The 27,952-nt window shown below is 38.3% G+C and overlaps 1 protein-coding gene across 2 annotated transcripts in view; it reads left to right on the forward strand.

Moving 5' to 3' along the window:
* Positions 1 to 27,952, forward strand: part of LOC119784976 (plexin-A2-like) — a 261,005-nt gene that overhangs the window by 218,646 nt on the left and 14,407 nt on the right. For both annotated transcript variants that reach the window (XM_038287311.1, XM_038287312.1), the window contains exons 22-27: positions 1,763 to 2,031; positions 13,253 to 13,319; positions 13,525 to 13,671; positions 17,026 to 17,185; positions 19,930 to 20,033; positions 27,555 to 27,654. In XM_038287311.1, the coding sequence (XP_038143239.1) occupies positions 1,763 to 2,031; positions 13,253 to 13,319; positions 13,525 to 13,671; positions 17,026 to 17,185; positions 19,930 to 20,033; positions 27,555 to 27,654 (847 nt within the window). The remainder of the gene's footprint in view (positions 1 to 1,762; positions 2,032 to 13,252; positions 13,320 to 13,524; positions 13,672 to 17,025; positions 17,186 to 19,929; positions 20,034 to 27,554; positions 27,655 to 27,952) is intronic.

Raw genomic sequence — 27,952 nt, forward strand, 5'->3', positions numbered from 1 at the left:
ATAGTCAGGTTTCGGGTATTACTGGCTAACAAAGAAACCAAATGACCCCCATTCCTAAGGTGTGGACCCGTTCGTCAGGTTCAATTTGCATGTTTTCTAAGCCAAAAAAAGGCTTTGCTTCGGTCAACTCTATAAAGCTTTGAGCTCAATGCTATTTCTGACATTTTGAATTGAATTAGCTTCCTGGATGGGAAGCAAAACATCTGCATACATAATAATCAGATTATGGTGTAATCTAAGAAAGAAACAAGCTTAACAGAGAAGCACTGTGCAAGGAGTGTTTTTATTTATAAAACAAGGAATTGATATAATGGAGTACACATAGTTATTAGCAGAAATAGTTGCATCAAAACTGAGTGAAAAAGTCTAATAGAAGGAAAACAAAGATATGTGCATAGTTATTATCAGGATAAGGTCTGAGAAAGGTTTTACTCAAAAACATAAAACAAAAGTCTGGGTCAGGAGCAGTTTCTGCCTGAAATAATAATGAACATGAAAATGTAGCTCAGTAATTGGATCAGAAATCTCCTCCTTTAGAAATAAGCCAGAAAGAGCCATATAATCTTTTCAAATTTGTAGAAAAAGGAGTTATTTTTATTCTCTGGTCAATAATTGATTAGCATCTTCTCAGTTCCTCACCATGATTAAAAGTCTGCCTGCCTGGAGAAAAATAGCACTAATGACTTATGTAATATGTTTTGGTTTAGTCAAGGTCACAATAAACTGTGAGGAGCCAGATGTTTCAGAAAGGTTTGTTCTATTAACAAACTTTATGAAGGTAATGCTTGGGGCCAATTAGTTTACACACATAACAGAACCTGGCTTAAAGATTCCCAATAAGAACTTGCATTTGCAGTTTTCTTCTAGTTTTTTTTGTGTGCATCCAATAAGAAGGAATGATGCAGGTGATCTACAAGGGTTGCAGTGCAAATTTTAAGACATTCACATTTGGTTCCACACATTGAAATGAGCTGATTGCATGTTCTACTGGCGGGTTGAGACCGTCTGTAAAAGAAAGGTGAAGAGCAAAGCCACGGAGACGGAGGAAATGATCTTAAGGATAATGTTGAATCAAATAATACTGCACCGCCTAATGCTACAGAAAAAAAGAAAAGAAAACTTAACCGTGCTTTGTACATGGTTGCTTTCGGTATTGAATGAAGGGGGGGAAATGAGCTTGAAATCTCAAATTTTTGTTAAATAAGACACAGACATTAGACAAGGCAAGACCCTTGACCCCCGATTGCTCCCCAGGCGCTGCAGCTCACTGCTCCCCAAGGGGATGGGTTAAGATGCAGAAGTGAAGATCAATGGTTCTCAATTATTATAATTGATATTATGATTAATATTGTTTAAGTTCAGCCCTTGTTTTTAGATCTGGTTTAACTATATAAGGATTTTTTGTGGCCCAACTGGATCTCTACCAGTCTCTAGACATTTTTTTCTCTATTGATATTATTCTGCCTCAGCTGAGTTTGTGATTTGGAAAATTGCAAAAGATTCTTGCATTAAATATTAAAATTTGAATGTCCTCCTTCACCTATAAATCAACAGGGCTTGCTCATTAGAATATGCTCTGCTTATTGATGAATGAAAACATTCAAGTAATTTTTTGCACATGGTGTTTGTTGAATAGCAAAAGGAAATCACTTTGCACCTTCTTTGAAGATCTGCTCTGTGCATTCAAACTAATTTTCACCTGTTTAAAGACACACAAACCTTCTGATGATCAGGCTCACAATCTCTCCTCCTTCCTCTCCAGGTGTCAGGCAACGGCCAGCAGAATGTAGAGAAGGCCCTGAAGCTGTTTGGTCAGCTCATCAACAACAAAGTGTTCCTGCTCACGTTCATTCGAACGCTTGAGATGCAACGCTCTTTCTCCATGAGAGACCGCGGCAACGTGGCCTCGCTCATCATGACGGCCCTGCAGGGGCGTCTGGAGTACGCCACTGATGTTCTCAAACACCTGCTGTCTGACCTCATCGATCGTAACCTAGAGAGCAAGAACCACCCCAAACTGCTGCTACGCAGGTACAGACATTTCTCATTAAGCTGTTTACCTGCTTCGCTTTACAAAACATCACCTTTAAAGGAACGAAAGTGAAAGAACATAACACATTCTTTACATTTATGTCTTAATTTGAACTGTAACATTTTCAAGATTTCCAGACCAATTAGCATAAGGATCAAAATTAGATAAAATTTGTTTTTATTATTTAAAATTATATTTATTAAGTGTTATAATCTCTTATAATTAGTATGCGTCAAGTAACTGTTTCTGATGTTTGATGTAGTTCAAAAGAAACACAATAAAAATACTATGGATCCTGCCTGTTGTGAACTTAGTTATGCAGACGCCAAACACAGACTCCTCATTTAAAATCGTGGGAAAAAGTGCAGACGAGTAGGAAGATGTTGATCCGTATTGACAGATAGATGAGGATTCATTTAGAGCTGCGTGTTCTTCACCCTTTTTCCCCTTTTATGCAAGATGATTTTCCCGAGGAGAGACATCTAACCAAAGAACGGCTTGTAATAAGAGCTAGTGTACATCTTCAGTTTGTGGAGATAACTGACATGTAATATTCACATCAGAGGAAACATCTGAATTCTCTACATTCTCGCTGTTTCTGTCTGTCCCACCGCTCGCTCTTAATGCCAGTCTCACTTATGCTCCAGGCTCGGGCATCTTATAAAACATTCACATCAAGCTCAACTTAACTCCTTCTCTCTCTTTGTGTATCCAGCGTGCATTGTGCTGCTCGGTAGTTGGGATGATGTTTTAAAATTTTAAACACCCCGCATGTCCTTTTCTCAGTGTCCTTTGCTGCTTTTGTTAGGTCTGTAGATGCGAACGGACGGATGAAGAACTGTCAGATGGAAATATATGCACCAAACACATGCCAACGTATCAAGCCCAACTGTTACGTTCGATTTTCCTTATGTTTACATGACTAACAAGTTGAGACAGTGACGGAAGGCTGATGCTATAGTTTAAGACAGCATGTTTATTCTTATGTTCCTTTATTGTCTGTATTTGATAAATCAACAATAATTGTCAAAGCAAATAGCTGGGAGGCAGAAAGCATTGCCTCTAAACAGAGGGGGTGAACAAAAGCAGCGAAGCTTCAAAAACCCAGATAAAGTTATTTCACATGACAGCAGGGTCTCACGTCACCTCTATGTTTTCATTATCCCATCTCATTAGAAACCCAGTGGTACATAAACCTCAGGTTTCCTCTATTGCTGCCTGGAGGGCCTAATGTCCTATAGTTTGCTACATTTACTCTCATTTTTCTGGGAGAAATTAGAGGGATTACAACCTGACATGGCTTGTGTTGCTCTGCTGTCGTCGTCGTCTTTATCACGTATTTAGAGCAACGCCGACTGTCGAGCCAGACAACTGATGTGCATGCATTTATCCAGCAGACAAATACACTCACCTGTGATGAAAATCAAACTGAATGTGTGATCAAAGGGTTTGTTTTTGTGTGGTGTGCTGTGTTTTTATTTGAGGTTTTCACCTTTATGTGATGTTAAATATTTCTTTAAATACATTAACTCTTCCTTTAATTAACAATTGGGTCTATAAGGCGATCAAACTTATTTCAGCAGCAGATAAAGTTACCCCGAGTCAATACAAGGGTATTTTTATATTATGGTTTCAATTTATCAAGTGGTAAAAAGCTATTGAAGGCAACCGCCATGAAAAAGTTATAAAGCCCTATAAGCCTGATTTCTGGTTGAGCCTCCCTTGATAAAAACAACTACCATAAAGCACTTGTGAAATCTGACAGGAGGATGTTTGGACAACTATGATTTTTTTTTTTTTTATAATTGTTTCATGTGGATTGTAGTCTGGACTTTGACTAGGCCACTTCAAAGTTTCCCTTTTCTTTCCATTTAGAGTGAGACTTCTCTGTGTGCTTTGGATTATGGTTCTGCATAGTTACCAAAATGTTCCCCAGGTTAAGGTTATGAACTGATGTACGGACTGGTTCTTTAAAATTCAATTCAATTCAATTAAATTCAGTTTATTTATATAGCGCCAAATTCACAACACATGTCATCTCAAGGCACTTTACAGTTCAACCAGATCATACAGTCAAATTCATACAAAGTTTTCTATCTAAGGAAAACCAGTTGATTGCATTGACTCATTGACTCAAATACAATCCCTCACACTAAGCATGCTTGTAGCGACAGTGGAGAGGAAAAACTCCCTTTTAACAGGAAGAAACCTCCAGCAGAACCAGGCTCAGTGCGAGCGGCCATCTGCCGAGGCCGACTGGGGTTCAAGGAGACAGAAGCAGAGACACAAAAAGCAGCTGTAAAAGGCGGCCCCGTCCAGGAAACACACAGCCAGGCAGACGAGCTCCGAGCCAGCTCCCATGCCAGAGGACGAAGAGAGCACATCCACTCAGTCACGGTCAGAGAAACAGGACCACACTGGAAAACAGGCCGATCTCCAACATCTATAAACAAGGGTGTTGATGGAAGCAGCACAGCTGATGTTTCTTTCCAGGATGACGTCACAGCCAAACAGGAACAGACGAGGCAAAGCTACTCTGAGGAAAAGCAGAGAGAGCAGAACGTTAGAGACTGGATTTTCTGTAACATGTTTCGGTGTCGCGTGGTTATCGCGCACGCATGTCAACATACCTTTGTCGCATGTCCTCCCACGCTCTCATACCCCCTGTTGGCCTACTGTCAAAGAAAACGAACCACTGGTGCTGTAAAAACTCCCCCAAAAAAACTTAATGGCCCTTTCAAATACAAATTAATCATCCAGATGTATTTGTAGCCGTTAATGATGGTCTGATGTTCTTTGTATGAAATGCTGGATTTCCATCGGATGCAACAGATTTGTTTGAAGGTTCTAGCCTTTTTACTGTTTTATGTAAGTTATACCTGATAGACAAAAGAAGAATCTTTAAAGTATTTAGTGTCAACTGTGATAATAACAATAGTAATAATTGAACTCTATTGTTTTCACATTGGAGAAATTTACCTCTGCATTTAACCCATCCCCTTGGGGAGCAGTGGGCTGCCATTGTGGGGTGCCCGGAGAGCAGTGTAGGGTTAAGGGTCTAGCTCAGGGAGTGGCAGTCTTTTGGAGTGGGGCTCGAACTCAGAACCTCCAGATTCCAAGCTCTATTCCCTATCTACTAGGTCGCCATTCCCCCACAATAATGTTCATTTTTGACATATAGAGTTTTTCATCCAGGTCCTCGAGGGTACAGCTGATTTTCATTGATAGCTGATAAATAGGCTTTTCCTGAACTGCAATCATCAGAATCAGCTGTGCTGAAGCAGGTAAACATCTAAAACCTACCGACCCTCGAGGGCTGGCTTCAGGCAGGCCTGATCTAGGTCTATTAGTTCAGTTTAGATCTAAAGCTTGGTTTATGCTGGATACGTCCGCAAGGTCTGTGCGGACAGAATTTCTCCACTACACACCTAGGAGAATTTGTAACCATGTGGACAGATCCGCAAGGATAAACATGGTGAGCAGCAGCAGCTCCTACTGGGGGTTTGTGAAAGTAAACCTGAGATTTTTCAATAAATATCACCGCTATCAACAGATTGTAGGATACATCTTGGAAGGAAATGGCTGTCGCTCTTGGACGGTGGGAAGAGGCCATAAAGCTGTAAACGACTGGGTTGTACGTTTGTCAAGCATAATTATCTAACCAGAACCCCTCCTTCCACATGTTCACTGAGTCCTCACATGGCTTTTAGAAAATTTAACATATGACCTTTTTTAGCTTTTTCTCCACAAGTTCACAACTGAACAATCTGATCTCTTGGCTGTTTATCTTCTTCATACTTTTCTTACCAAGCCTGTTTTTTCTATCTCGATGCAAAAAGACCCTTTTGTCAGGATCCAAACCAAGGACCTTCTTGGTGCAAAGCTACAGTCGTATACATGCACCACTGTGAAGCCCAAGTGTGGAAAAAAATTTGATAGAAAAATACATATTTTATTGGAAATATTAAAAAAACGAATTTTGTGTGAATTATACTGTATTGTAAACATTATTTATATGAAATAAGAAGACAAAACTGAATTATTGCAAATAGGCATGACATTAAAAGGTTCACAGACATATTTTGGAAGCATTCATAACAAAAAGCTTAATTTATTCTGATATAACTACACATAAATATTGTCTTTAATAACAGGCAGTCTAAAGGCAAATGGTTACACTGGATTTCAAATCCAAGCCACATATTTTTATAACAAAATTCTTTAAAACAAATCCATGGATTTTCTTCTACTTTATGATTATATGCCAGTCTGACTTAATCTAATCCAGAACCAAAGTACCTCAAAGTTTGGAGGAGTAATAACAACATGCAATGGGAAAAAGCCCACAGGGTTTATGGCATGCTCTATACTAAACTTCCTATACTTTGTCATAGTAGTTGAGTGTATTAAGGAAGTATATGTTCTAAGTTTACATAAAAGATGAAATATAGGCTGATTAAAAAAAAAACTACTAACACAGAAAACAGCATGACCAGCGTCACAGGCAGAGCTGTTTGTGTTTTAATGCCTTGGAGGAAATAAATGGTTTTAATCTGCTTGCTCTTCCAACTCAGTGCTTGGTTTCCCCTTCATCCAATAGAGCAGACAATTATAAATATATCTGAATCATATGCATTATTATACACTTTCACAGCAATGAGATAATATCTCCAGTCCATTAAATTACTTCTGATTTTTTTTCTGAAGTGTATATTTTCAGGATTTCAAAGGCTTCTGAGGTGTAGAAAATGGATTTTAGTTTATCAACACTTTCATTGTTATAAAAGCTTTTTGATGGGAGTATCTGAGATTTGTGATTGATTTCCTCAGTCGTTATGGCTTTAAGGAGAATCGATGCAGCACTGCATGATGTTTGGATTTGATATACTGTGAAAATGTCGTCTTTCTTTCCTCTACTTATGCATATCATACATCTTACATGCCTTTTGTTGCTGGCATTGTTTATAACTTATAATGCAAACATACCAGAATATTCATTTCACTTTTCTACTAAGATCTACCTTTTACTACCCCTATGGTCTTAGCTTTTGCTAGTGCTCACTCGGTTTCTTTGTTTTGCTCATGTGCTTTAAACGGAACAACAGAGCATTTCCTCTATTACCTTGAGACTCCTCAATCCTCTCTCATTTTTTTCTTCTCAGCATTTTCATAATGAGATTTCCTTCCATGCAGCACTGTGGTGTCCAGCATTATTCAGAATATTAGTATTGTTTTTAGCATTAGTTTCACTCAGAGACATTTCAGACGCTGCTAAAACATTCGCCCATGCACCCTCACAACCATTAGGAAATCCGAGATGGGGCCTGCTCTTAAACACTTTGTGGCATAATGAAATCCTGATGTTCATTAATGAAACTCAATTAACAGAGAGAAGGGAGCAGAGGAAAACGAGGAGGACAAGAAGGAGAGGAGACGGAGGAGAACAAAGTGCTTCTCCCTGCCGACATTCAAGAGAAGAGATATTCAGGGGGAGTCAGCGCAGCCCCCGCACAAAAGGCTTTATTTGACTTCCTTCTTCGAGACTTGCTGAGCTTATTAAAATGCTTAATAGGTTCCATTAACTTCTAACACACGCAAGTCTCATAAAAGCAGGAATGGGAGGGGGCTGCACAGTAAGCGTAGCAGTGAGGGTTGGGGGGTAAATCCTTGTAGAGGAAGGAGGGCGATTACAGAGGGATTTGGGGCATTGTCCAGAAAGATTCACAATAAATTAAGGCGTGTTCGGCATGAAAACACAGCCTGAGGCTGTAATGGCTGCTTTAGATGTTTTCAAACTGAGACGTTTTAATGTGCAGCACATTATCATGCAGCATTCTGCTCCACTGAATACTCTCTGTACGTATTTCTTTGTCCATATCCAAATACCATTACCTGGGAGTTTATACATTAATGTACAGTTCAGCTCAAATCCTTTTGATGTTTTTCTCCAATTCGCATGAAGTCAATATTTTACACTGAATACTACTTTTGAGCATGTGGTGTTTAAATTGGATTATTTCTTAGGACAGAATTATCTTTTAAGCTTTTCCCAAAAGTTAAATTTTACTGAAAGAAAAAAAAAATCATCTGTTGGTTTGTGTTTGGAATCAGTGTACTGTTTTAACCAACCAATGCTAAACTGGAAGCTGCTGTAACTTCAGTATTACTGTCCACCCTTTGAAAAATGTCAAGTGCCATACAAACAAAGTTTATGCATCTGAAATAACACCCTTAGCTAAGCATAACATGGAGGAGCCTACAATGCAGCAACCTACAGACTTTTATTGTTAGATGCGACCATACCTGAGTTATGTTGACACAACAAGTAGTTTCTTCAAAGGTCAAACTTTCAATCCTAAGAACATACAACTATAGCATGGTGTTGGTAGCATCTTGTGTTGAAATGTTTTGCTGTCAGATATTTTGACACATTTTGCAAATGTGATAGTTTGGCAATGAAGGGCTACCTCAAAATCCTCAACATTTTTCTTATGTCAATAACTTTATGTTGAAACTTGGATGAATTGTGGTTCGAAATGGAAAATATACTAAACACACTTAAAAACTGGACTTGGAGTGGATAAAGGAGCCTAACATTAGGCTTCTGGTCTGTAATCTTAAGTCTATTGAATATTTGTGAATTAAGCATCAAATTTGTTGAAAAGGTATTGCAGATTTTCTTTTATGATACTGCTAACTGTGGCCAAAACATAGAACTGCAGCACTCTTTTGCTCGCCGCAGCTTGCGCTCATACTTGATAATGGCCATTGCTGATTTGAGGTGGTTGCCGGTTGCTTCTGAGTAATTAGAATACATATCTTGAATATAACACCTCCATTTTATGCTAGGTCGGACCAATTTAACATGGACAAACTTGAAGTCACATCCGCAGAAGAGAGAGGGAACTTCCGACCTAAAGTGCACTCAGGGAAGAAAATAGGGTACAGGCTTATAGATGCATTAGTGCTGAACCACTGAGGTGTCAATATGATCATTAAACATTTTAGCCATAAGAGGTCAAATAAATGTACCGGTATTTATTTCTATTTTTTTGTAAAAGTCTCTTTAATACGATTTATCAAATATCCAACCTCTTATGCAAGAGGTTTTTAATGGTTGCATAAAGGACACGTTTTTTAAAACTTGAATTTAGACACAATATGGAATATTTCTTTTCTATTCTGGCAATGTCTAATTTGCTACTACCTATTAAATTATCTAATTATAAGCCTTTCTTTATCATTTTAACCATAGGGGGTTTCAACTTTTGTACCCAGGTTTGTCATAACTTCACTCTGAAAATTTAAGTGAAATAAATTTTTCTGTAGAATAAGTGAATTTTGTAACCGTATATTTTATCAGTAAAGGAGAAAGATTTGTTTTATTATTCAGCCTTATATTTTTCCATCCTGCATGTTAAAATGAGTGGACTTACCTACACCACCTTTAGGCAACCCAATCCCGTCCCTGTTGCAACATCACACTTAATGGGCTGTCATCCTGTTCCTCTCTTAGCGAGCTGCCAATTGACTGGCCAGCAGATTTGATCACAGGGGAATAGCCTCCGGCTGTGGGAGACATCATCAATGCTTCGCCAGCCACATATCATTCAAGACAAAATATAACCCCGGTGTTCCTTTCTGCAGATAAGAGGGGGGGGGGGGGGGGGGAATCCAGTTTTTCATTTCAAACAGAAGTAAATTCCTCAATTTTCAATGCTTTAATGAGAATCTGAGAATTACCGCCTCTCTTCCTCATCCCAGTAGCTAAATATTAGCTGCCTGACCTCTGTGACTCTGACTTTTTTTTTCAGCTCTAGACTCCAACTTACAGACCTTAAACACGACTTAACGCAATTATATCCAATAAAAACTGTAACATCAGTTCAGGTATAATCATTCCTCACATTGTTGAGGGTAAGGAAGCCTTCTATCTTGCCTTTAATACCTGGTTGCTTCGATTTGTGGTAATCGACAGGTCAATGCCAGGTCCCCTGTCATATCCGCCAGTGTAATCACAGTAATTTACTGCTGCATAAAGGGTTGGGATTTTTCAATGCATTGTCGGGGAAATTGGCAGCAGTCACATACAGAGCATTATAGCAGGGATCTCTTGCAACCAGGTGGCAATTACAAGCCGTCACAGTCTAAAGCCCAGCAGATGCACTTTATCATGGTTTGTCAACTTGTATGCATCTATCGCATTCAAGCAGGGAGAAGAAATACCAGTAATTTTGGTGTGGACCACACTGCTTGCAGCAAGCAGATAAATCATATTTGGATCCTTACCAGTGCGCTACTGGCTAGATGACTTTTCTTCCCCCTTTTTTTAAATGCTCATGGAATCTTCTGGTACCTTATGGAGTGAAATTTGTTCAAAGATTGTTGCAAGAAAAGGTTTTGTAAATGAAACATTTCAGAAATAAACACTTAAAAAAATCTTAATCAAAAACTGTTACTGTTAATTAATTTTACATATTTTTTTAGGTTTTTTTCTAATTTTATTTTTTCAAATGTTACTTTTCTAGTTTGAGTTTTACAATTTGCTTATTTTTTTGCTTTTCAAATAGCTCATTACAGATCACCTTCTCTTCTTGGGGCAAGCTTTTCTGTGGAGTGAGGAAGGAAGATGCATTTTTTATAGGTCTGCATGAACTTTAGAAACATTTCCTTTGGTCCATTATTTAGTCAGAGCGAAGGTTTGAATTGGGCTTGAAGTTAAGTAAATATGATCTGCGAAACACAATTTGAAAGAATGCTATTCATAAAACTAGGAGAAATTTTAAAAAATGTGTAAATATATATTCAGTAAATAAGAAAAATTAAAAACATTCAAAAAACATTTGACATTTAGTTATTCAGAAAAGAAGTTTCTCAAAATTTCATTCGTGATTTACATTTTTTCAAATTTCCATTTAAAAAAAGTATGTTTTCTTTGCTTGAAGCAATAATCAAACAAAATTCACTACATAATGCCTCGTTAAGCTCAAGCATTTTGTTTTACATACAAAGACAATCTGGGTGTTCTGAAACACAAATGAAAAACAAAAAAAAAGTCTGCTACTGAATAAGTTTTCTGTCTAATTTTTTTTTTCTTTTTTGAAGCAATATAAAATGTTTCTGTAGACTTTCCAGGGTTATTGACTTCATTCTTTAAGCTGAGCCCTGAGCAATAGGCTCTTATTCTGTCCAGATCAGAAACAGGAGATCCTTCCTGCCAACAGATTTTACCATCTACAAAACCCCTTTAAAGAGTTACAACAGCTTTTAATTTCCCTTTGGGAACAAAAAAACTGTTTTAGAACTGAACCGACTTTAATTATTATCACTTTAGTGATGGACACACAATTTATTTCACATCATACTTTTAATTGGCTATTGAATGCCTTGTTGCATCTTCTAATGTCCAGTCTTCTAAAAATGTACAGCAGCAAAAATCTAACTTTTTAAAACCAGTAATAGTTTTTTATGATGTTTATTTGATGACTGTTGTTCTTAATTAAACAGAGTTTATTTTTTTCAACTAGAATAACCAACCAACCAAACTGTATATTATATGTGTTTAATGTAATGTCAATAGTTGAACACCAGTGAACTTAATAAGGATTTGTTTTGTGATGCATTTCTAATTTAAATGTAACCCGTGTAGATAATGATGTTTCAGTTAAGAGGTGATGCTACTAACCCCTAGGGGGAATCTTTCTGTACAAATCAGTTTAATTAGGAGGCTACAAAGTGGTTCTACTGTAAATACATTTTTGTCAGCTTATGAGTGGCTCTGGCTTCCTTTTAATTTTACTTTTAGAAGTTCTCTATAGAGTTTGGCTCTCATCCATATTGGTTTTTTTTTTGCTTGTTTGTTTTTTCAGAGGTAGTTTGGTGCAGTTAATAACTGAAAAAATTAGAAATGAGTAAAATATTTCTTAAATTAGGTATTTACCCTGAATTTAAGTAAGTAAATAAGATGATCCGCTAATGGAATAAGTATTTTTACTCTTAAAATAAGATAATTAGATAATATAAACTTAAAATAAGAAAATGCAATAGTCTTTTCTTATTGTAAATGTAAATTGTCTTGTTCCATTGGCAAAGTGTTTCACTTACCTCCGTAACTCAAGACAAAATGCACTCATTTAAATAAAAAATGACTTATTTAGATTAACATTTTTTTCAATGTGTAAACCTATAATTAGACCATCGACTGTTCTGTTGCCACACAAAATTGGGTCATAAACACACAAAGATGATCATTTTTTAGCATTTTAATCAAATCAGAAGCCCTATGTCCTCATCTTGATGTATTAAAAAAATAGATTATTATCCTTCTAGATCACACCTGTACTCCTGCCTAGCTTCAAGCTCAACACCATATCCTGGCCTCCTGTTTCTACCCTGTTATGATTTTCAGTAATGTTAAGACATTAAAGCCTTTTTACAAAATGAGTCAGCGGCTCATTATTGCTATTCACCTCATCTACTTTGTGTGAATATTATAAAGCCTTTCATCTAAGCTTCTTGCTCATTAACAATTGCTGTATTATTTTTTTCTCTCCAAGTCCTGTTCTCTGGTGATTCACGATGCTGCTAATGAGGCAGAGGTAGAGATATTTGTCTGGCATTTAGAGCAAAATATGTGAATCATAAAAAAAACAGCGTACAAAGTTTTCTTGCGTGTTGTGTGGCAGAAATAGTCGGGGGTCATTGCACTCTTGTGTGTCTTTTTTTTCATGCCCAATCAAGCCCAGCAGCGGGCTGTAGCTCCATTTGTGATTGACTGGGAAGGGCAGCAGAGGTGGGGAGGAGGAAGGGAGGAAATGAGAGGAGAAGAGATCGTTTTGGCTGCGATCAGGCGTTACCTGGCTGTGACAGCTCTCGTCTCTCTCAACAGCTGAGGCTTGTCACAGCTGCTGATGTCCTGCTGTGTTGCACCGCACATGAATAATCAACTGCATGCATGCCGGCTCCATCTCACTCACACAAACATGCGTGCACAGATGCCCCCTGTTGGCTCCGTTCTGCTTACTCACTGTGACCAGGAGGTTGGAGGCAGTTTACAAGCAAAACCAGAGGCAGACTGCTCTATAGTCCAAGATGTCAGAGTTCTCCCTCAAGTTTTTTCTTACAGTCTCATGAAATATGGAGCTCTGTGATTTTTTTTGCTCATTGAAATGAAGAGACCGGAATTATAAAATTTTATGATCCTGCTTCATGTAATTTCAGAACGGAGTCGGTTGCTGAGAAGATGCTCACAAACTGGTTCGCCTTCCTGCTTCACAAATTCCTGAAGGTTAGTGCTACTACAAATCTGTACTGCTTATATATGCACATATAAATGGATCTTTGTTTTATTGAACCCCTAAGATTAACCATTTGATTATGCAGTTAGTGTTTTCAGTTTGATGAGGTTTTGTTTTTCTGTTTTTTGCCTTGGTGCTCTGTCATGTGTGAACCTGTGGGTTTGTCTGTCTGTTTGTGCTTGTTTGTGCTCACAGGAGTGTGCAGGGGAGCCGCTGTTCATGCTGTACTGCGCCATCAAGCAGCAGATGGAAAAGGGGCCCATTGACGCCATCACCGGAGAGGCCCGCTACTCCCTGAGCGAGGACAAGCTCATCCGCCAGCAGATCGAGTACAAAACCTTGGTACGTCACACACCAGCAGACATGGCAGAAGTTTGCCAAAAGGCTCGCAGACACGATCAAACATGGAGCTACCGAGCTGACAGATGCTTATAGTTGATTTTGTCTTAAATTAGGGACAACAGAAACGGCATCAGGGCTTAATTTTATTTCACATTTTTAATTTCTAAGATAAACCATGACTGTAAATCAAAGTGAAAGTTTTTCACAATTGTCACTTTAAAGACATAAACTCTAAAAAATTTATATCATAGAACAACATAGTTGCGAATCTGATCGAAACGTTGTTGTTTTATTTTTATTTTTTTAAAATAAACATTAGAAACAATTGCTAAACTTTGATACCACGAAATTCAATTTGGAGCGGTCAATCACTTTTAACATGTGCCTATTGGGCAGATATTTGTTGAAATGTTTTTAGGAAAAAAAGATCCTGAAAACCAAAGAACAGAGCAGAAGTATCAGGAACGAGCTTAAAGGAATAGTACACCCAAAACATGATTAGCCTTCATTTTCTACTCACCCCCATGCTGAACAACACTCTGGAGTACTTTTTTGATATCTCAAATGCATCTGGAGATCTGGGAGGCTTCTTGCTGTCTGCTGACATTCAAATAATGGAGGTCTATGGCGCCCGAGGCAGAAAGGTCCATAAAAGTCCACAAAAAACGTGTCAATATTCCTCCATACTGCTCGTCCAATGTATTCCAAGTGTCCTGAGTGGGTAGCATCCAGAATTTAGTCGAAACTAAGTCATTTAGAATGTTTTTAGAGCATAAACAGTAGTGTATAAGATTTCCTGAAAGCGCGCACATGCGCGATCACGACGCTACGGAAGCCGGCAGACCAAACCAGATGAAAGTGCGCATTCAGCGTCTGCTCTGCCAATAATGCAAGCGTAGAAGAAGAAATGTGCTGTTTACCTGTGCAAAGAAAGAAACAACGAAAGAAAAATGTCTGAGGACTTCAGTGTTGAGGAAGAGCATGAGTTCTTTGCCGAGCTGAATGCGCTGGTTTGGTCTGCCGGCTTCCGTAGCGTCGTGAACGCGCATGTGCGCGCTTTCAGGAAATCCTATACACTACTGTTTATGCTCTAAAAACATTCTAAATGACTTAGTTTCGAGTAAATTCTGGATGCTACCCACTCAGGACACTTGGAATACATTGGACGAGCAGTATGGAGGAATATGGACACGTTTTTTGTGGACTTTTATGGACCTTTCTGTCTCGGGCACTATAGACCTCCATTATTTGAATGTCAGCAGACAGCAAGAAGCCTCCCAGATCTCCAGATGCATTTGAGATATCAAAAAAGTACTCCAGAGTGTTGTTCAGCATGGGGGTGAGTAGAAAATGAAGGCTAATCATGTTTTGGGTGTACTATTCCTTTAAGGAAACCGTTTAAAGCAAAGTTAGGTATTAAAACGTCCCCAAAACTCAATAATAACTCAATAAGAGTTAAAAAAAATAAATAAATAAAAATGGAAGGAGTGTGCCCTTGCTAAAAACATACAAAAATCATATTTCAACAGCTTACAATCGGAGAGATGCACCAATTAATCCATGCACCACACAATCAGTCAGTCTGGCAAGGTTCAATACTCTCCTGTCTAACAGAGACGTTAACCAATCACAGCGAGGGAAGCAGTCTCCTAACGCAGCAGTGCTTTTCTGTAATTATACAGTAGCAGCCACTCAAAATGGCCATTCCCAATCAAACGCCAGCCGAATATCAGCCCACTTCCCTGCAACTCCCAGCAAAGTCCCCTCCAACTACCAGCCACTGGAGTGACCCCTCCTTCTCCTGGGCGTTTATATGGTTTTTACTCTGGCTCCACCCTTTCACCCTGGTTCTAACCAGGTGAAGGTGCTTCTCTTTAGATCTTAATGTCCAAAAATCATGACAGAAAGAATATTTTAGTACAAAGATTGATGTTTCAAAAGGAATTGTAGGGGACCAGCCAAGGAACAGCCAAGGGCCCATCAAGGAAAGTGGGGACATTTTGAATGGCTACTACTTTAACAGTCAAGATAGCAGCTGCTTAGCTGCAATGTTGTAGTGATGTCTTTTATTGAACCGAAACAGCTGATGACTATGTTGATATTTCAAAAACTGTCCTCTGTGAAAGCTTTAAAAAAAAAAAAAAAAAAAGAGAATATAGGTATTTTTGTTAAATCCATACATGTATCTGATTAGTTCTAAATTGTTTCCGCTGACTCTGTTAGTCTTTTGAAATATGCCTCTATCCACTACTTTTCAGACTGATATGTCGTGTTTCAGGCTACTGTAGCAAGCCACAGATGAGGGGAGGGAATCTGTCCCGCCGGCAACTGTTTGATACTTGTGGTGCACAAATCTGACTTTTAATTTTTAATAAACTGGAGAGAAGAAAGCTATTTCAGAAAGAAACAAAAAACTAATTAAAGACGTAAAGAAGTAAGGAAGTGGCCTTGGGTGACGAGGCCAAATTAGAGGTTTCTGTGGCTTTTGTGCAGTACATGCAAAATGCATTGTACATGTGGTCAAATACTGCACATAAACCCGAAGCCTATATTTCCATAGTTAAACATGGTGGTGGCCCCAGAAGGCTGGTCAGTGTTTCTGAAACAATGGATCTAGCTAAATACTAAAAAGATAAGATGGAAGTTTACTGCCCACAAAGATGGAAATGTAGATTAAATAATCTCAAAAGCCTCCAATAAAACATTATATCATAAATATTTCACATATTGTTCAATATGACATTTAGAGCATTATGAAAGGGCCAAAAAATAGTAATTTGGTGCATTACATTAGATTATAAGATGCTCTAAATATGACAGATCAAAATGTTCAATTTTAACATGTGTGAAAACATTCAAAGGGCTTAAATACTTTTGTAGAGCAATTCACCTGTATTTCACTTCTCTACCATGGGGGGGGGGGGATAGCGATTACTCCAACAGGACGTCCTGTTGGTCCAACATCAAGGTAGGTGTTTATAGACAAACCTCTCCTCACTTAATAAAATGAGCGGACAGAAAAAAAGGAAGCCTCTCACACAACCAGCATGGGACATGACAATGCTCTGATTGCTCTGACGGGGAATTTGGCTCATTACGTGCTAATACCCCAGCAGTGCTGGAAATTGGTGTCCCGCCGAAGATGTGAAATTAGATTTTGGGATGCCAGTAAGAGCGGAAATGGTTTCTCAAAGCTCCTGCTATGCTCCTAGGCTACTATAATGAGGGAAAAGCCTCAAGCTGGACCTGCGTCCACTCAGAAACAAGGGGCCGCCATCTTTTATTATTATTATTTTTTTAACCAATGCTTCTCTCTCTCTTTCTCTCTCTGTTTTCTCTCATTTTATAATCCAGATCCTGAACTGTGTAAACCCAGACAACGAAAACAGTCCAGAGATCCCTGTGAAGGTGCTGAACTGCGACACGATCACTCAAGTGAAGGAGAAGATACTTGATGCTGTTTACAAGAACATGCCCTACTCTCAGCGGCCGCGGGCCGTCGACATGGACCTAGGTACAGACACAAACACACAGATGCAACTAACAGGTTTAGAGTCCTTTGCACCTCAAGAGTTAGGTATTAGTATGAGAACACCTATCAGTACATCAGCGTGATAAAGCTGTGATTCAGCAGCCCAGCCAGTCTTGATGTGCTGCTTTAAAGAAAATGATGGACGATGTGTGGAGCATCCCTCAGACTGGCTGGCTTCCCACGCCTGGCGGTGCCAACAACCAGCCTCAATAGATTTAAATAGAGAACTGGTCTCATCTGTTAATGCATTTTTTTATATCCGTGACGTGGCCATCCAGGTAAGAGCTGACCGTCTGGCTCATCTGCGTGGAAATGAATTCCACTCCCACACAGTCTACCACTGCCATCCTCTGTTCTGCTAGCCTCCAATCAGTCTGTTCATTGCCACAATTTCTTTGAAGTTCACACAAGCATAGAGAACAATAATTCCCCCCAACCATGCTTATTTCAAATATGTCCCTACAACTGCTGTCTGATAATTGCTTAAAAGTGATTGCATCTGGGTGAGGCTGTCTGCAGTGTACCGTTTTCTTTATAACTCAGATTGGAGCGTAGATTAGGCTTTGAGGAAATGTTGTGCCAGACAGAGGCATCATGTGGTCATCTGGCAGAGACACAAAGCAATACAAATCCAGCCAGCATGGGGAAAATCAGTGATCATTCCCAGTATGTGGCCCACATTGATTATCTACCTCCCTGTGACCACTATTATCATTCTATTGCTACTCAGTCACGCCCTCCACCAATGTTACTTGATGTTTTTATTTGTTCTTTATCTTTTTTGTTTTTTTATAAAGAAACTACTTTTTTCTGAGCTTCCTTCTCAATCCGATCTTTTTCTCCTCCCCTCAGTGATGCGTCTGCTTCTGTATATGTGACACATGTAATAATCAAAGCATGCAGGCTGCCTAAATACATCTTTTAAATGTTCTTGTGAAATATTAAATTAACATTCTTATTGATCCCTGTCTGATGCAAAACACGAATTCTGCAGATATTTCCTAATTTGTGTGCCTCCACATAGATTTGTCTCCTACTGTGTTTTTAACATATTGCATCTTCTGTGGCTCTGCTCAGCCTGCCCCTAAACTTTGAGACATCTGGTGAATCTGATGATATTTGCAAAATATGTTTGAAAACGTTTATGGTAAAACAGCTACTGGCCTTTAGGTAGACATGTTTTTAGTAATCCAAAAAATAAAAATTTTTCAGGTATAGTATTTAAGAAGAAAAGTTGGGAACCTTAATCATATATCGGAAATCGCTTATATTCTGTATTACACTTAATCATACTAAGAAAGTAAATATGCAATTTTTTTCCGATTTGCTTAATTTTTAACTAAATCTTCATAAAAGTTTATCATTTTTATTTTTACAACAAACCAACTTTTGCAAACTCATGTCTTTGTTTTATGTATTTCTATTTTATAATAAGAATTTCACAGTATTTTTTAATGGAAATGCACCTCTGACCATTTAGTTAGGAGACTAAAACACTTGCAGACAGTTGCCTACAAGGAGTTCAAAGGAAACATGTTACATTCCAGCTTTAAATATAACCAAGTTTACTTCAATTCAGTTCAGTTCCAAAATAATGTATTGATCCTACAGCGAAATAACAGCTTTTTATAACATTTTAGGAAGGGTTAGGGTTGGCACTGTATCTGAGGGAATCTTTGAATTTACACACTTTTAAGAGGATGCTCACCGTCATCCATAATGTCCTTCATTTTATGAACAATTCTTCTTGGTGAAATCTTTAGTGGATCTAGTGGAGTTCCTAAACTAGAGCAAACTTTCTTTTTAGCTTGTTCAGTCACTTCCTGTGATGCTGTTACCCAGCAGATGATGGCAGACAAGATCATACTCTGTACAACAGATTTATAGAAAATATGCAGCATCTTGCTTGAAAACTAAAGGACCTAAGCCTCTTTACTTCTCAAAGTCTGTCCTGTCCCTTCTTTATAAACTCCTTAACAGTTGCATCTCCAGTTGAATTTGTTGTCAGACTGAACACCAAGATGTTTATTAGTTTAGCATTAATATTATGCCACAATTTTGTTTAATAGTTCCAGTCTATAGCATATTTCTTTCCTGGCACGGACTCTATTTGCTCATAAAAATAAATGTATTGCTATTTTTTTCTTGTCCAGTGTGTGTATGGAGACTGTCCTCTTAATGCATCTTGAAGGAGTCTAATCTCATCATGTCCTTGAGGAGTTGGCCAGGCAAACCTCAGTCTAGTCATCATTGTTCAAAGTTCTCCAGGAGCGTAACACGTCTAGCTACTAAACAAATGTCCTCCAAGTCATGTTGCTGATAAAAGCAAAATTCAGAAGGATGGTTGCACCACTGCATCTTTTCATGGAACCGACAGCTTGCAATGCAAAGGTTGTCCTTCCCCGGAAACAGCTGGAGCCACCTCAAGAAAAAAAGCAGATCCCCCCACCAAGGGAGGGAAGGTGTTGTACAAGTCAGCTAATGAAGAACTCAAAGAGAGTAAAACAGGGGAGCTGAAAGTGTCAATTTTACAGGAAGTAACTTTACATTAAAGGTACAACAACAGGAGAAAAACACTTTGACATTTAAATTTTATTTTCAAATTTCAAATCTGCGACACCCCAAGTTAATAATATCTAACGTATATTTGTCTTTGACTGTATTATGTTCTTCTTTTTCCAAAACTGAACCCCATAAAAATAACTTTGTTTTGCTTTTGTCATCAGAGTGGCGTCAGGGTCGAATGGCTCGAGTTGTGCTGCAGGATGAAGACATCACCACTAAAATTGAAAACGACTGGAAAAGACTTAACACACTCTTGCACTACCAGGTAAGCACTTAGATCACTTCTGTCTGTTGTTTTTTTCACCCAATTTACTGTCAAACGTCTTCTTCTTCTTCTTTTTTTTTTTTTTTTTTGTAAAGAAATGTCCAACTTCTCCTTTTGGGTTTTATTATGGAAATTGTTCCACCCACACAAGCAAACTTTGATATTTCCAGCTCTTGACTTTAATGCAGCCCAATTTTCAATCTCTCATTTGCATGCTTATAGCTGGTGCACTCTAAGTGACTCACAGAATAGAGGACAATTACTGTACAGGTGGCAGAAGAGGTGAATTCTCAGCATCACAGCTGACATTTCACCCTCCTCCCTGGAAAGATAAGGCGACAGGAGCAAGGCATCTCTTTACTTCTCTCTCCTTCTCACTCCATCCCTGGCTGTTCATTCCTTCACCGGTAGCAATTTGTCCTCCTTTAGGGGCACAAGTTCATTTTCCACCCTCTGTTTAATAGACAGAAAAATAGTGAGCTAAAGAGGAGGAAAATAAAAAAAGATAACCAGAGGTCTGCAGTTTTCAGGTACATTCATGGCGGATGAGAGATGAAAAGCTCAAATTTAAGATGGTGCAGGTTAGGGGAAGTTATTAAAGAAGAGTAAAGGAAGATAAGGACAGAAAAACGGGAAAGAGATGGGAAGTTGGCCATCTCCACAGGTCATGAATCTTTTACAGCGTCCCATCAGCCGTTCGTCATTAGTGGCCAAAGGGTGCCATCTGTCTAAAAGACTGCGTGAGCTTTGATTCAAGGCTACCTGCTGAAGGAGCAGAGGCTGTGGCAGTGACACAGCTTTGGTTCGAATCAGAGATCAATACTGCACAGCCAGGAGACGCCAGTAAAAAGGAATGAGATGGCAAAGCTGAAACCCTCGCAACAGGGAGCTCATGTGAACTGCGGCCCCACAGGAACAGTGGGAGTTACTTAGCAGATGTGGGAGTCATTAGAAGACGGGACACATCATAGTGTCCTTCACACAGGACTTGACACCATGCAGGTTCTTTATTCTCCTTTGTCTTTCCTCCTCTTTCTTCTTCCTGTTTGCTTTTGGCCACATTTACAGTTTACTCCTTAGCTGGTTCACTTTTTACCAAATAGATTCAACATTACATCACTTATTTTCCCTGAAATAGCCACGCCCCTCCATCCTGGGGCAGATACTTATCTATTTTGTATATACCTGACTAAAATGGCAGAAAAGGCAAACAAATCAAGTTGCTACCGGACATTATAGATCTTAAATATTTTATAAACCCTTAAGGTACTTAAACCAGCTACAACAGGAAGTGGAAGTGGAGTAAGATTAAATATCTGGATAGATGTATTAGATGTAAAAACCTCAATTTTTGTGTTGGTATTATTATGATGTTTTTTGGTATTATAAACTACATCCTACATTTATTGAACGTTTGATTTTTAACTGTGAAAGTTACTCAAACTTTTTTGTTTTTAGTTAATAGCATATTCTTTGAATTAACCACCTGATAATTCAATAAGGATTTTCTAAGATGGAGCTTGGCCTTCCTTGGTCTTTCTTTCTTTGCTCATTGTTCCTCTTCAGCAAAACTAAAACCAGATTCTGCTGATTTAAAAGTCTTTGCTTTGCTTAAAAGTTTTTCTTAATCTTTTTTCTATCGAGACACCAAATTGAACATCTAATTTTTTACATTGTGTTCAATGATTTTTGGACACATATATCTAGTGAAACATGTCTTACTACATATTTTGTTCTTTAATTGTTCTAAAAAAGTTAAAAAACAATACACTGGACTTTGTTTCCAAGTTTGAAGACGTTTCGCTTCCCATCCAGACAACTTTTTCAATTCAAAATAGTGGACCAAAAACAAAGCCTTGTTCTGGCTTAGAAAACATGCAAATTGAACTAGACTCCAGGTCTGTCCCTTAGGAATTGGCTGTCATTTGGGTTCTTTGTTATCCCGTAACACCTGATACTGGTCTGTGCCTCTGAAATGGGGGTCGTTAGGGGGAATTGTTGTAAGGCGGTGGGGGTTGCAATGATAGAGGTAAGGACATAAACTGTATTGCTGCAATGTAGGTTTTTGAAAGCTGAAACCTGGGTCCAGCCCCTCTGTTTAAGGTTGTTTTTTTTTCTTTCTAACATAAATGGCTTCCTTCACACCCCTTTCAAACCACTTGTCTTCTTTGTCCAACATGTGAACATTCTGGTCCTCAAAAGAATGTCCTTTGTCCATAAGGTGTATATGTGAACCTGAGTCTTGTCCAGAGGAGGTTGCTCTTCTGTGTTCGGTCATGCGTCTGTGGAGAGGTTGTTTGGTTTCTCCAATATAAAGATCAGAGCATTGGTCACTGCATTGAACTGCATACACCACTCTGCTCATATTTGGTCTAGGAGTTTTGCCTTTAGGATGCACCAGTCTCTGTGCTTTAATTGCTTTTAGCACCCCAAAAATTGCATTGACTCACATTCGAATGGCAGCATCAGTTTTCTCATAAATGGAAGCTTAAGCACATGGGCTTTCTACCTGGATGTGGACTATCTTTTTAGTCGTGATGTTTTTTCCTTTTTTTTGCTTTGTCTTTCTTTGTTGTCTTTATTCTAGCCCCTTTTCTACTTTTAGCACCTCATCTGGGTCTCTGCGGTGTTTCCTTTTTGATGAAACAGCTGTTTGTGCTTCCAACACATAATGGGCTTATCTGACGTTGTTTTTCTGCAATTCTTTGCCTTTCAGTCTTTCTGTCTTTGTTAACCAAGGGAGACACTACAACACAAGAATGTGGCCACTTCACTTATTCCCCTGCTAAATAGCAGATCATAGCACTGGTATTGATCATGATTCTAAGGGTCCATAACACCCACGATAAAGCCCCACAGTGCATCTCTACAGAGAAAATAGAGGCAGGCTGCAAAGAAACATAGTGGCAGGAAGACAAGATGAGAAGGACAGTTGGTGCTGGAACAGATCAGAGTTGGAAGGAGAGATGTTTTTATGTCATTACTGTTTGAATGAGTTGGCAATAGCCCCCTTGTGCGAGCTTGTTTGCGCCACACACATTGGTACAGAACTGGCAGCTGTGACAACACATGTGGCTGCATATAAAAGAAAAACAAGGGAGATCATCTCATTAAAGCCAAGTGTGAGCGAGAAAGCTGGAGGAATACAATGGAAGAAGAGGTAAAAAGGGAAATGGTGAAATATGCAACGGTAGTCTGAGCATCACATTGAGTATTGGCTAATTCTGTCTTATCTGAAACGTACTAGACAGCAGCATTAAAATTCATAGAACTCACAGAAATCCAAGAAATGCCATTGGCTGTTTACATTGTTACATTGGAAATAATGCATTACACTGCCTGGATATAGAAATGCACACCTTTCTACTATGCTAAAAGAAAAAAAACTTTAATGAACAAACTGAAAACGAGTTCTCACTCTTTATTCATCACCTTAGTATGCATAGTCAGAGGACTAAACTCCTCATCTATAACAGCTTTCTAACTGTCTGCCTGCATAAAGATAGATGCATATTGAAGTGTCTTTAAATGTGAACACACTGCTTGTTCAGACAACAGCTCAAACATTTATAACTACACTTCTATAAACAGTAGAACTGAGATGAATAGAATTGTAGGATTTAATTCTTATTTTTTGTTGTTTGTTTATGTGGTGATACTTTTTTCTTGTTCTGCAAACACGTAAAGCAATAAAAACCATTCAAAGTACAAGAATTGTCTTTAAAGCTTCAATCCATTTGAAAATATTTATGCAGTGGAAGAAAAAACATTGCAATCCATTAGCATTCGGCTCACCATTTAATGACAAGATTAAATCAGGTTCTCAACCAGCCTTGTGTTTAAAATTAAGCTCGTTTTTCAGGTTTATAATAATTCTTCTATTAATTCTTCAGTTATTGACCAGTTTCTATGTACTTATAGTGATTAAGAACCAAACAAATTTTTCACTCTTAAATGCTGTTCTCCTTTCTTTCTCACTTTGAAGAGTTGCTGAAATAAATGAACATCTGTGTCACTTCATAATAAAACCACAACTAAAATCAAATGTTCTGCATTAGGCTACTATGCAAGTTGAAGTAATACTCTTAAGAGCTTAAAAATAAATTTTTTTAATGTTCTAGTGAAATGTATTCGAAGGAAATTTCTATAGATAGTCTTGAAGCAGTTTATTAGTGCATTTCAAAATGTACATTACAACATTTAAAAATGATTACAAAAAAAAAATCAATGCATGACATGTTCGATTTGCTTTTATTTAAAAACAGTTAATGATATAGTTTCTTCAGTACACTAGTACATCATGTCTTGTGTTGATGTCATAGATCCAATCAAACCACCAATGTAGTATTTGAAGCTCAAGGCTTCCCAGCGGTAGTTTTCAGAAAGCAAACGTTCCCTATTATAGAACCTGACTATTTGAAATAACTGTGCCTGGTGACATTAATTTTAGATATGCTTTTTTGAATGTGTTGGGTATATTAAAAAGTGACAGAAAAGGCTTGGAGCCTCACTCTAAAAGGCTAAAATTAAGAGTTCAGCAGAGAATCATGTCAGACTGAGACGTTGGAGCTGTCTGTAACACAGCTACGCTGCTTCATCGTCTCCCCCAGGAGTTGGTCTGTACTTTATATTAAAGAGAACACTTCTGTCAATTTGTGAAATTGTAGACCTTTAAAATACATGTTTACATCCAAAAATTTAGCCTTCTTCATTAGTTGGGTTTAAAGTTATACTGAAAAAGAGTTAAGGGGGAACAATGGAGCATAAGTGCTCGCTTTGACAAGCAAAGAGAGCACTGAATGAACAAAATTTTGGGGGAAAATCCACTGAAGTCCCCCAGAAAGGCCACTATGGAATAACTAAAGAACTGACTAATTCAGAGACAAAAAATTATAAAAAAAATAAATGACTATAAACCCAAATGGATAATGGATATGTAGCCCAGGTGTACTGATGACACATCCAGGACAGATGCCACGAAGGAATAGAGTCTACAACTCACTGTGGGACAGGAACTTAAAGTAAAACCAAAGACCACAAGAAACCATAAGGAAGATCCAAATTACTCTAAAATAAAACATCAAATGCAAGAATACAAGATCCAACCTCATAGTAGAGGCTTACATCTGTGTAACTTTGTATTAATCAGCGCTAGAATTTTTGTTGTTTAACTGGTGGTTTGAGTATTTTCTTATTGCTGCTGAGTAAATTTAGACGTTTTTGACTCTTTTAGCTTTGTTATGCAGTTTCAACATTAATATATTTCTGTTTTTCTCATTCTATTGCTGTTCCTGTCTTGGAAATGTTTTTACCTGGCTTTTGGTGACATACTTGGTTAATTTCATACTGTTGCTGCATTCTGAAGATGAATGTCAAAGCTTAATCTTAAACTCCAGAATAAAATAAATCATATTTTTGATTCTTTTAAAGCCTTTCTTTAGCTGGATTCATTTTATTCTGATTTTTACAGAAACTTTCTAGTTTATTTCCAGAATACTGGACAGTGTTGAATCCTATGATAGGCATCATGATCTAAGAGAAAACAGGAGGGAAGAAGATGACCACACTCAGCTGTCTGGCCGACTCACCGCTGTCTAATGGAAGGTCTTATCACAGGCGGAGCCTACTGCCCTTATCACACCTGCCCACTATCAGCCCCACACTGGATTATCCCTGAAGGGTGAATCTGCACATCTTCAATCATTTAGTCCTATCACATGGAGCCATCTCTGCTCTGGCTTCTCTTTCAGCCATAAAAAGCATAAAGAAAGAGAGAGAGGGAGAGAGATGGGCGCAGATGTAAAAGAAAAAGAGGTACTGAGAAGCTATTTCATGCTCCCTGAGAAAATGTATCACAGGAATAGAAGTGAAAACTTCACGGATATGTGCCCTGATGGCGTGTTAGAGCTGGTCTGTGCACTGTCAGCCAATCAGGCCACGCTATGGGATAGAGAGACTGTAGAAATCAAGTTAAGGTGAGCAGAATCTGATAGGAAACAGCACAGATGATTAAGTTGAAAAGCCAACAAACCCTGAACAGTGCAATGTGTTTGATTGAGGGGACAATGGATGAGATCATTTAATAGCAGGAGGGTCTACCGATTCGTTACAAAAATGCACCGATTCAAAGTTAGGTCTTGCCTCATGGTTTTTTGTAAATTATGTGAACATTTTTATGCAGCTAGATTAAAAGATAACAGTAGATTGTTTATTTGTTAACTTAAGGCTTAGGATAAAACAGAACAGATTTAAATAAATGACCTAAAGCAATGCAAATTTATAGGCAAACATGAGGTTATCCATTTGATTAAATAACTTTATACTTGGAGAAATTTGTGTGAACATAATTGCAGAGGAGAGATTAGAAAAGAAAGGAATGTAACAGGCTGGATAAGAGAGCAATGATTAACATTTCCAATGTGACCAATATCCAAAGATTAAATATTTCTGCTGACATATATTATGGAAGATTTCCTTCTTTTTTTTTTTTTTTTGTATTGTATCTTTGTGTTGGGCTTTTAGGAGTCTGGCATTTATTTGCCTTTTGTTTATTTCTCTTCTGGAGGCTCATCAGGTTGTCTTTGCTGGGTCTCAAGCAGAATTCCCTCCTCGGGTTGAGCTGGAAAATGCCAGCCAACAGGCTCTTTTGTTGTTTTGGTTCTCACTGGAAAAATTGCGAGCTCTGTTTGCTACGCTTTACATGTCTCAAGCAGAGATGTTTTGGTTTGCAACAGCGCTAGCATTCATTAATTACACAAAAAAATGATCTGATATAAAAATAATCTCTTCAGGTGATTTTTAAAGGCATGGTTGTGCTGCAGGGTGTTCCTTAACCCCCAGATTTTCAGTGAACACACCCGGCTAAAAGTCTTGATAAATATCAATCCCATGAGGTAGGAGAATCATACCGAGTGTTTGAAATCAGCCTGAGCTGTTTTATTGTTATTAATATACTTGCAGTAACAATTTATTGTAAGCGGGATAAGTACCGTACACGACATGAGACATTCAGCATCCTTTTCTGTTTCCTCATCCCCTCCCTCTCTTTGCATCATTTAGCACTTCCAAAGCTTACCTCATCCTTCTAACATTTATGAAAGGATTAACAATGAAAGTCATGTTGGGTAAGGCCATCATGCAGCTGCAGCACTGCTACAAAAAAGGATGGATGGGGTCGTGTTGCAGCACAACAGGGAGCAGCAATAAGTAATAAGGTTTTTTTTTAGAAGACTTTTAATAAATTTGTTATTTCTTATTTTATTCAATTAAAGCATAACATTTATTTGATAAATAGGAGATATATTTTTTGGGGGGCGGCGGTGGTGTGTGGAATTAAGAGCGCCACCCCTGTAGAGGCTTTGGTCCAAGATGCAACCTGGTGACCTTTGCCTCATGTCTTCCTCCTTCCTCTTCACCCATTTCCTGTCTACCTACTTTCAAGATAACAAAAAAAAAGGCCATTAGTGCCTAAATATGCTCTAGAAATCTAACATTTTTCATGTTGTGTGTTTCCTCACCCAGGTCTCAGACCGTAGCGTGGTGGCTCTGGTTCCCAAGCAAACCTCATCTTACAACATTCCTTCCTCAGCGAGCATAACCCGTACCTCCATCAGCAGATATGGTGAGTCAGCACACAGCATTCGTTCCACAGCAACGGTGGCTTTAACTCTTAAAGAATGTTTGCGTACCTCTAAATTTTCAAACTGCTGAAAGTTATTGATGTGGAATAAATAAAAGAAAGCAATAAAAGTGGGGATGATAGCTGAAGTCAGCGTTTGCTTTTCTTTACTTTAGAGTAATAATGTCTGCCTTTCAAGGAGCTATTCTAGTAACTAGTGTTGATTTATTTCATTGTTCAATATACCTTTTGAACTTGCAACTATAGGTCGATTTCTCCCCAAAAACATACAAACACATAT

This window comes from Cyprinodon tularosa, unplaced genomic scaffold, assembly GCF_016077235.1.
Source record: "Cyprinodon tularosa strain WSP-4 unplaced genomic scaffold, ASM1607723v1 ctg239, whole genome shotgun sequence".
Taxonomy (NCBI): Eukaryota; Metazoa; Chordata; class Actinopteri; order Cyprinodontiformes; family Cyprinodontidae; genus Cyprinodon; species Cyprinodon tularosa.